Source organism: Fulmarus glacialis, unplaced genomic scaffold (assembly GCF_000690835.1).
Source record: "Fulmarus glacialis isolate BGI_N327 unplaced genomic scaffold, ASM69083v1 scaffold38609, whole genome shotgun sequence".
Classification (NCBI taxonomy): Eukaryota; Metazoa; Chordata; class Aves; order Procellariiformes; family Procellariidae; genus Fulmarus; species Fulmarus glacialis.
The window spans coordinates 1-10,806 of record NW_009234575.1 but is presented as its reverse complement, the minus strand read 5'-3'; the positions used below and the strand labels follow the sequence as shown (position 1 = coordinate 10,806).

General features: G+C 36.8%; 1 protein-coding gene across 1 annotated transcript in view; it reads left to right on the top strand.

Annotated features, from left to right (window-relative positions):
• The window catches only part of LOC104082533 (cullin-associated NEDD8-dissociated protein 1-like), a gene marked incomplete at both ends in the record, with an annotated part of 14,763 nt that extends 4,029 nt beyond the window's left edge, over positions 1 to 10,734 (top strand). The window contains 4 exons of the mRNA XM_009585692.1: positions 7,731 to 7,885; positions 9,732 to 9,855; positions 10,289 to 10,545; positions 10,629 to 10,734. Coding sequence (XP_009583987.1) covers positions 7,731 to 7,885; positions 9,732 to 9,855; positions 10,289 to 10,545; positions 10,629 to 10,734 — 642 coding nt within the window. The remainder of the gene's footprint in view (positions 1 to 7,730; positions 7,886 to 9,731; positions 9,856 to 10,288; positions 10,546 to 10,628) is intronic.
• Between the last annotated feature and the right edge of the window lie 72 nt (positions 10,735 to 10,806).

The following is a 10,806-nucleotide window of genomic DNA, read 5'->3' as shown; positions in this document are numbered from 1 at the left end:
AGCTTTAAAGCGTCTTGGATGCTGTGGTAATACACTGCTGCACATCACGCTGTACTGGTGATTTGAATTTTTTTTTCTTCCATTTGTGAATTTTAACTCTTCCCTCTAAGTAAATGTGCTTATTTGATAGCCGTTAAAATATATCAGTTTGAGACTATAATTGATTATGAGTTGGTGTCCCTCTTCCTAATGAGGAGCTACACTATGAACACCTTTATTTTCAAATGTATGTAACTTAAAGGAGTCAGTGTGTTATAGTTGCTGTTTATTACCATAGGCAGCTGAATGAGCTTTCGACTTTAAGAGAAAGTGGACACAAATTATTGGCTAGTGAAAGGGAGAAGATCAAAGAGCACTTAAAACAATATCTGAAACTGCCTTCAAATGTGTAAAATATATGCTTAAGTGCAAAAGCTTTGTATTCAGAACTGATTTTATAAAAGAAGGTTATAGTTTATTTTCAACTTCTGATAAGCTTAGTTTGTAATCTGGGACTAATACTAAGGTCTGTAAGTGATATGTACTGATTTTAAAGGCCAGAAAATCTTGAGGCAGTCTTTTTTAAAATTGACTTCATAATTGGTATGTCAGCTTCATTGAACCGATAGGCTGAATAAATAGGACTGAAGATGCTAATTCAGGTAAAATCTGGTTTAACACTTTCTAGAAACTGTAATTTCAAGTGTTTGTGTGAATGACTTTGTCATTCCAGTGGTTTGGTCATCTTTAAAACATCAGCACAAAAGTGTTTCCTATACTTAATTGAGATGGATCTAATTGACCAGCCTTTGCTGTGATTATTTTAATTACTCATAGGTTACACTTGAAAAATAAATATATTTAAATCAGAAGAATTTAGTAGTTGTTCAATAGTTCAGGTTTAAAAAAAATCCTTACCATCATTTCAGATGTCTTCACTTATGGAACAGCTGTTTTTTGGTGGAGGTCTGCTTCTGGTCTGTCAAAGTCCATGTATAAAAGGATCGTGTCAGCTGCAGATCTCTAGGATGTGGAAGATGTATTTTCATAGAGCTGCACAAGTCATCGCAAACTGCAAAAAGCAGAATACATGACCTTTCTAGCAGCGAAAGGAGAGGTGATATTGCCACCTGGAATCTCACCAACCAGATAGCAAACTTGCTCGCTACTGATCAAAAGCAAACTTTCAGGATTGCTACTCTGAAGGCTTGCCATATTTTTGAAAGGGTATTGTTACTCAGTTTTATACGAATGCGCTTCCATAATTGTACATGTGCTTGTTCCTGCTTCCTAGTACTTCTGTTTACAGTACTTCTGTTGGAGCATGTAGTGTTATAGATGTGAAACGGTTTCTACAGATTCTGCACTTGCACCTTTGTATGCTGTAGTCTGTTGACTGAAACACGCAGGGAATTTCTCTGGACTACAGTGGACAGTCATCATACCTTGGAATTGTGATTGTTTCTGTTCTAGGTTACTTGTGCTTGTGTTGCCTTTAAAACAATTTATTATGCACTGAGGGTAGATGAGTGCAACAGCGCTGTGAGTAGCCGCTGACTGGTGACAGTGGCGTGTATTTGGAGAGAAACTAGTGATGTGTTAATGAAACACTGTGAAGGGAAAGCTTGGCTGAAGAGTGAAATCAAATTGTGGAGAAAGCTGTGAGCTTTTTGAGCAACTGGAGAAAATGTTTCAACTTCTAGGAATGCAGTCAGGGATGGCTTTGATATATTTGAGTCTGGAGATAATTCTTGGTAATAATCTGTGTGTTGGCAAACGCTGGTGTACAAATTTATCAGGAATTTATCTGCTGGAGGAAAAAGGTCTTTATCAGTATCAGTGTCCAGAAATTATTTTAATAAGATTGCAGTATTACTTTAGCGTGATTGAAGCAGTAAAATGACCAGATTAGATTGTGGATATGGTCCTCTAAACCCTTACTTTCAGGGATTTAGTAGCGGTGGATATGGTTTGATGGAATCTAAAGATTCCAGTACAGTGCCCTTTTCCTAAAGTAAAGGGCAGTGTCAGGCTAGGGCCTGAGATTTGGCTGCTTTTAACAAAGTGTGCTCTTTCAGAGCTGTTCATTTCTGCAGGAGTAGGTGTACCTGCTGAAGCAAGTGAGAAACCATTCCGTTATGTCTTCGTTTCTGTGCACGTGAAGGGCTTCTTTTTACACCTTTCATCAAATACCAGTCAGTATCTCAATTAACAGTTTTCTTGAGATTATCTGTATGCTTTATCTCTAGAAATGTTGCACCAAAGTTGTTTTTGTGTATTTATTTTTAAGATATATGCGTATCTCCATAAGATACTCTGCAAAATGAGGAAATTGCAATCTTCCTGAATTTGTGGCATTGGGGTGATGATAATGCATCAATTTCAGATGTCTGTGGCCTAATTTGACTAATGTAAATTAGTTCCAAGTTCTGTGCATTAATAAACCTGAGTTAGTTGTATGTGATATTTCAGTGCATGGTTTTGGTAAATATATTTTGCCTTTGCAGCTTTTTTTTTTTTAATTCCCAAATTGCCAGTATTTTCAGCAGGCTTTACCACACAAGTTGGGTGATGGTGGGTAAGGAGAGAAGAAAATCAAACAGGTTACAGTTTTTGAAGGAAGGCATGGAAAGTGGTAGGTGTGATTGTCTTGGGAATTGCATATTCCTGAGTGTTAATCTAAGTGCTGTGCCTCGAGTGCAAACACTGTTCTGAGTTCATGGGGGTAAGGCATTATGAGCATGGCCATTGAAGGAGAAGCTCCTAAGTTTGCCTAACATGGTGACAGACCACTAATGCCAAAACTTTGAACCTTACTCTGGTTACTGTCGTATTGTAAGTCACACTTAGTGCTTTAATGCAAGGGCTTGTTTTATATAGTAGATAAATCTCCTTTGTTCGTGACCTTCTTCTGTCTGCATTTCTTGCTTGCTGCCTTCTGCTTCTGTTGGATATGTTTCATGATAATTAGCTCTTGCCCCTGTGAATTCTTGGACCTGGGAAAGAAGTGTAGCAGCGGTGGGGTACATACAACAGGTTTTGGGATGGAAGATGTATTTTGGTTTTGTCCTACTGTATAGAGCCATGTCTGCTAGCTGTCCAAGAGGGAAGGCCATAGATCTCAGCTCTTTGAGTCCAGCTGGAATTACTGGCTTGTAGTCTTCTGAATCGGCGCCTACTCCTCCAGTCTAGCTCCCTCCAACAGCTGTGTATAACAGTTTAGTTTGAGGTGTTGGAACACTGTCTTTTTTTCAGGAGTGGAGAAAATGGGTGACCAGATCGGGTGGAACAATGATTTCTGAGGGTCTACAGTTGTCCTATGGTGTGAGCTGTATGGTGGAGAGGGATGGCTTTGGAATGACTGAGAGGACTTCTAAGGCAGGAAGTCTGAAAGGTGTGGGGAGCTCCGAGTGTGTTTGGGAGCCTTTGTAGCAGGAAGAATGGAAAACTTTATGGTCTGAGACTGAAGACTGAGTTTCAGAGGAACTTGGAATATGTGGGTTTGGATTTACCCTGTAGGTGCTTCTAAACTGTGTTTGACCAGACTCTTCCTCTTTTTTCTCCCCTTTTTTGCACACTCGAAAGGACAATTGCTCTGACCAAAAGTGGAGATTGCTAGACTTGTTCAAAACAAACAAATTCATTGTCAAGTTTGACTACACATTCAGAAGTTAATTCAATATGGTCCAAGGTGCCAAGTCACATTAAAAAATGGTGAGATAATACAAAGCAAAGCATGTATAGGTCAACAAGTAAAATTAATACAAGATAACATGTCCTTGTTAACAGCACTTTGGAATTAAGCTACACATCCTCAGATCTCCACTGCTAAAGCAATGCAGGAATTTGTCTTTTTTCCCCAGCGGTACCAGCAAGGTAGTAAACATGTGGGGTTGTCTTGCTGTCATTCTTGGAAAATACAGTACTAAGCTCCTAAACTAACTTCTGTGTGTTTGTGCTGAATGCCATAGCCTTGAGCCTTTCCTTCTGAATAGTGATCTGTGACCTGTGTGTTCCCTTGCAGCTGCCTGGCTGACAGTTTTATTAGCTAATAGTGAACCCAGGGTCCAGCTGTGTTCTTGGAGAGTTAGGCTTAAACTCCAGAGCCATTTCCAGTAAAACGAGAAAAAACGTTTCGCTTGTCATCTTGTACATTGTGTGCTTGTCTCTCAATACGTATAAATTAAGAAAGGAACTCTCCTTTAGACTGTAAAGACTTTTCTGTCTTAAAACACTTGTGGGTTTCTGATTTAAGTACTAAGTGTAAAGTGAGTTTTTGCCTGAGTGGCGTAATTTAATTTGGATTTTGGACTATCTACTTTCAGAATAATAGTCTTCACTGAGACCTTAGTATCTTGCTAGCTTGGACAGAATTTCTGCTTGCCTATAGATGATCCCCCCAAAGTTTTGTGCAGTTGACTTCATGCCTGTGCTTTTTTTTAATGTGAAACTTGCTCTTAATTCAGAATATTTTTCAAAATCTTATGAAATAAAACCAAAACATTTTTTTTCCCCCATTGTAATCACTAAGGTCTGAAAGAAAGTACTTTGCATCCAGATAGTTTCTTTCCAGTAATCTGGTACAATTAGAATATGATGTATTGAATTTATTAATTTTATTAGAGCTGCATACTAATATTTGTTAATCAGGGTTTAGCTCTGTACCACAGTCCGGCAACTCCATTATTACATAGTACAGTCAAATGTATGAAGTTAGAAGTTCTCTTCCCACCTTTTTCCTTGTGTCTTGAGCTTCTTTTGTTTTTGTAAATGCTTTGAAAGGCTAGTTTTTTGGAGGGGGAAAAAATACTTCCCCTTGTTTATCAAACTAACTTGTGGATGAACTGTTTTAAAAGTTTGGTAATTGCTATTTGTTTCAAATCAATGAAAATTTAAGTGCAAATTAATATATGACAACTTTCCAAATATTACTATTTTTTTTTTCTAAACATGGGAAAACAGTCCATCTTTGGACAGCATTCTCCCTTTGCACTTGACAAGGAGTTAAACTAGGCAGATACTTCTACTTGAAAGTTGTTTTATTGTTAATCATCTAGTTTACAAATAATTTCATCATCTGCTTGTAAAACTTCTGCATGCTTCTGACATTGCAATAAAGTCGTGGTCCTAAATCATTGCAGTCTCAAAAGTCTGACATACTTGTAGTGAATAGTGGCATATATTTGAAAATTTAAACTTTGCTTTCTAGATCTTAGTCTTGTTTTGGTAACAAGTTAGTTTGTTTATTTTTTCTCTAGGGCTTCAGTTTGACTTCAGCTCTCCAAAATTAGTGTTTACTAACCTTATAGACATCATTTTAGTCTCAGTTAGCTTTGATGTATACAGTATTAAAGTTCAGTGTGGAAAAAACTAGAGTTTATGCGGAGGCATTACATTCTAATGTAGTCCTAATATAATCAGTTTGTGACTGGCTTTAAGATGCTCCTTTTTCTGCATTTGTTCATACATTGATTTCCACATAATTCAGTTTTATAGTTCTGATTTATAGAGAGGTTGGCTGTGTACATTGTGTACAACGTTGAAGGGCAGATAACAAACTTTGGACCCTCCCTTGTAAGCCACATACACATCCATGATTTCTGATCCGTAATGCTTGGCTCTGGCAGTTGCAGTAGGAGACATAGCTTCTTAACTCAGCACTTGAAACCACTTCAACGCTCTCTTGTCCTCACAGCACAAATCTGATGGAACCATTGCACGGCTTCGCTTTGGCTTCTGTACTGCAAGTTAGGCCCTGACTTTCACAAAAACAACAACAAAACTTACACTTTTGAAAAATTCTTCCTAAAAAATAACAACTTTGCGCGTGTCTTCCTACTCTTCGAAATCTTAACCAGATTGTTTTGGTATAAAGGGCTCATTTAAAATCCTCACACTTTACCGCTCATCGAAGTTCACACTGAGAATGCACACGTAAAATTTCTTGAAAATCTTCTGTGCTTTCTCACTGTGGCTGAAGTTGAATTGGATGATGATGTGTATAATTTGAAGTGTGTTTCATAGGAGGAGAAACATAGAGGTGCTGTTGAGAATCAGGCTGTAGGACTTCCTTGGTGGGACGTCTGGAGCAGCTGCAAAACAACTAGGGGATGGTCTGTGCACAAGACCAAGTCAGAATGCTATTCATTATCCCTTTGATTCAGATGGAAGAGAAAATAAATAGTAGTTTTCTGGAGATACATCTGTGTTTCTGTTAATTCTGCTGGTGGGCTACTCTTCCAGTTCATGATTCCCACATTTTCTGTAGATGGTCCTCACTACTGCTGTCTCCATTCTTGCCTCAAGCCATTGCTTTTTCTCCTATGTGATGTTGCACACAGCTCCATGTCCTCCTGCCCTCGCTTCTGTCAGGGTCAGTGAAGAACCTAAGCTTGGTAGAACTTTAGCTTCATGTCACATCTCGCTTCTAGTGTTGATGTCTCACTAGTAAGCATGCTTTCTTGATTGGATAGTAATATTATGGATATCACCACAGAGAATTAAAGAGAGAATAGCTGGCAAGATCAACATACAGGGAAAGGAAGCTTACAAAACAAGGAAGCTATGTCTTTGAGAGTAGTTACTGTATGCGTAAGGTTAACTGTACTGGTTTTTGATGGAACATGGTAGGAATGCCTATAGCACAGCTTGTTTAAAAAAAAAAAAAAGCAGCTTTTTTTTTTTCCAGAATTTGATGTGTTTGTTGTTAATGTAGTATGTTTGAGGGAGTTGAATTGGTAATTTAAAGTTTTTCAAAATTACTTTCCCATTTCTGAGATGCTTTATCTGAAGGCAGGTGTTTTAAAAATAGGGAAAAACTAGATAAGCAAATTTGGAGTGAGAAGTGGGAGGGGTAGTAGGAGAAAGAGTAAGTTCTTGGAGTTCTTATGGAGGTTTTTCACAGGTGAGTGGAAGGAAATAGAGACAATATAAGGCTCTGTTTTTGCATAACTTCCCTTTTGGAACAGAACATTAAAAATGGAAGGATGCTGAAAGTTGGTGATAGGGCTAGGAAGACAGGGAAGGATGCTATATTTCTTAGCAATGAACTAGACTTTACTAAGGCATCTGTGATTTTAGTATTTTGAACAAATGGGAGCATTTGACAAAAGAATACAAGATTGTTATGATCCTCAAAACAGTTGGAATGACTAAAAACTCACAATTCAGAGGAAAGAGGAAATATTACTATGTGCTGCCGTGTATAGTGGTGCTTGGAGTCTGTGTGAAGGAGGGCACGCCATGTCATTGTTTTTTATTTTACCGTTTGCATTCTATTAAGGAAGGCACTGTAAGGTATAGAATGAGTCTGAGTGTATATCAGATTGAATCCAAGTGATGTGTAGAATAAAGATGCAATAATTAAGAAGGTTGCTTACTTGTCTGTGAACTAAGCAGGCACTGATGGTCAAGCACATAAACTGATGGCTCTGGCTAGGTAAGTTTTGTTATAAATCTTGGCATTAAGTGAGAAGTAAGAGGGGCTCTGGTTTTGAGACTGAAGCAGAATAGTCATGCAAAAACCATTTTCACCACTAGATAAAAAACATGTACTAAACGAGTATTTTGTCAGTAGATTTATGGAGACAGGTTATCAACCCAACCAGTTGAAAGCTTTCAGATTTTAAAATTCTGCTTTGTATTGCTACCAAAAACAACCTTAAGTTTGTGACTTGAATGCAAAATACTGAAATAAAATGAGGGGGTTTATTTAAGGTTGCAGATTTAATGCTTTTCTTCTGCTTATACAGCCTTGGCCCTTTGGTGAGTAAAGTGAAGGAGTATCAAGTGGAGACCATTGTAGATACCCTCTGTACAAACATGCTTTCAGATAAAGAACAGTTACGTGACATTTCAAGCATTGGCCTTAAAACTGTGATTGGAGAACTCCCCCCAGCTTCCAGTGGTAAGGCATTTTGTATTCAAGATTATCTAGTTTTATCATTTCATTACTCATTAAAAAAATGCAAAAGCTGTGTCCTTTGGTGAAGAGGATTCAGTTCATTTAACATTGGAACTAATTTCTGTCAGAGGAAAAATGTGTGGCACAAATATCCTTTTAGTTTCTTCTTCTCTGACTGTATTTCCAGATTTTACTAGTTTAAAAACTTTTTTTACTGAGGAATTGCATTAATGTGAAAAACAAACTTACAGTATATGAACTTCAGTATAAAAAATTGAGTGTAAAAGCTCCTATTTTAATAATTGCGTGGTGGAACGTTTCTAGGCTGTAGTAATAGCTAAATCTCATCTTGCTTTTTGATTGATAGTATACTTTAAAATTGATTGTAACGGGTATTTTTCTTTGATCTGATTTCTTGTCTTGGTTTCTGGTAGGTGTTTTGGAAAGTACCTTGTGTTTCTAACAATTGTCTGTTAAATTACTGAAATGTGTACCTGCAGTTTTAAATGAAGGTAGTCTTTCCTCCAAAAGAGAGAGTAATGATGAACAACTCATCAGTTAATGGCATTACTTTTTTATTCAAGTGCTTTTCAGTTATCTTAGTTTAGGATATGAATGAGAATAGAGAAGTGATTAAAAAGGCTTTGGAAATGCAGTTTTTAGAGACCGAGGTTTCTTAAATTAAAAAAAAAAGCTCTGATTTTAACATCCTTTATTGAAAGTCCACATGTAAGTCTTGCTTTTATCAAGCAGTAGTGAGATGTGTAAACTTCAAATAAATAACTAATTTTAAGTAAATCAATTTAAGCTTTTATTCTTTTGTTTGCTTACACAAAACAAAAGGAGATTTTGGGGTGGAGGTAAAGCTCAAATAAAAATGTAGCAAAATCTTTCACTATAATTAGTATTCTTAATACAAAAGGAACCTAGGTGTTATTTCTTGCTCTCAACTCAAACATAGATTGTCTTTTTTTCTTAGCCTCTATGGTAACACATCTGACTGTGCAATTGTTATGTTTAGTTTTAGTCATATAGTTAAGAATAAGCCATAAATATATATAAACTAGATTTAATATAGGTTGGAATGGTATTAATTTCACATTGAAATTCCCAAAGTGTGATTAAAAAAACTTCATGCAAATGAAGATGAGCTCTAGCCATTGGGTAGCTGTTACCATGACATGAGTTTCTTCTTGTCTCATAATTACTCCGAACAATGTTAGACAGTTGGGGGAAGGGGAAACTATGGAGTTGTGGTAAAGACATTTTTGCTTGAATTTTAAAGTACTTTGGGTATACGTTTTTCCCCCTTTCTCAAATGTTTCAGCAGTATTTCAGGTATTTATTATTTAAATAGCTTCTTGTGCAAAATAATGTTATTTTGCTTTTTTGTTATACAGCTGTTCTTTAGAGGTGGCTCTATCTACTTCTGTGCTTCCCCTTACCTTTCAGTTTATTCCTTTATTTTTACCTTTCATTTATTGCTCTAGACTTGTCTTAGTGTCCTGGTCCAGCTGAAACCAGGACACTTGGCCTTCATTTTCCGTTGCTTGCCCTGCCGAAAGCAGTGTCCTTTCTGTTGTATATACCTTATGGGACAATTAAGAAACCCTCCTTCTCAGTATGTTTCTACATAGATAGTCTTTCAGCTCTAATGCAGAGTATACATTATATTAGCAAACAAACTGGCTGTTCAAGCTTGTTTTGTTGGGTGGGAAAAGCTGCTTTATGTTGAGATCAGCTTGCTTTCCATAGTCACAAACATGATCTCTGGTGTTAGAAACTGTTTTGTTTTGTTTTTTTTTTTTTTTTAAATTATGAAAATGCTGAGGTTTTGCTGTACTTTCAGGTTCTGCATTAGCAGCTAATGTTTGCAAAAAGATCACAGGGCGTCTCACTAGTGCTATAGCCAAGCAGGAAGATGTGTCTGTTCAGCTGGAGGCACTGGATATCATGGCTGATATGCTGAGCAGGTAAACATCCCTTTTCCAAAACGCTGGTGAATGCTGATAAATACTCCTTAAAGCTTGAACTTTAATTTTCCAAATGTTAAATTTAAATTACTTTAAGTTATGTGAAATAATATGGTAAGGTATTAAGTACAGGTGAAACTTCATTTAGGGAAAAAAAAAGAAGCGAATGTATTGAAGATAAGTTGATTGATAGATCGATTACTTTATTATTTAATCTTCTCAGAACTATAGTTTTAAGCTTATTTTAATGTTTATTGCTTTGAGGGTATATTTTAAACTCATTTCTTCTTTTAAAAGTTCCAAAAGCTTAAATTTAAAGACTTAACTGGAATCTTTGTGATGTTTTGGGAATATTTAAAGGAATTGCTGTACAGTATATGAACAAAGTTATCTAGATTCAATTGGTTTGAGTTTGTGTTTTGTCTGTTTTAAGGCAAGGAGGACTGCTTGTTAACTTCCATCCTTCAATTCTGACCTGTCTGCTCCCCCAGCTGACTAGCCCCAGACTTGCTGTGAGGAAAAGAACCATCATTGCTCTTGGTCACCTGGTTATGAGTTGTGGCAATATGGTTTTTGTTGACCTCATTGAACATCTGTTGACAGAGCTGTCTAAAAATGATTCCATGTCAACAACTAGGACCTATATACAGTGTATTGCTGCTATCAGTAGGCAAGCAGGTCATAGAATAGGTAAGAAAAATACATAAATTATCTGTAACTTTAGAAGTTTTTAGATGAGAGTAATTACTTTGCTAATTTTTTTCTTTTTCCAGGTGAATATCTCGAGAAAATAATTCCTTTGGTTGTAAAGTTTTGTAATGTAGATGATGATGAACTACGAGAGTATTGCATTCAAGCCTTTGAATCCTTTGTTAGGAGGTAAGTTATTCTTGGGTACCTATTTGAGGCTTTCTTAAGATCCAGATGCCAGGTGCCCATCAAAGCCACTCT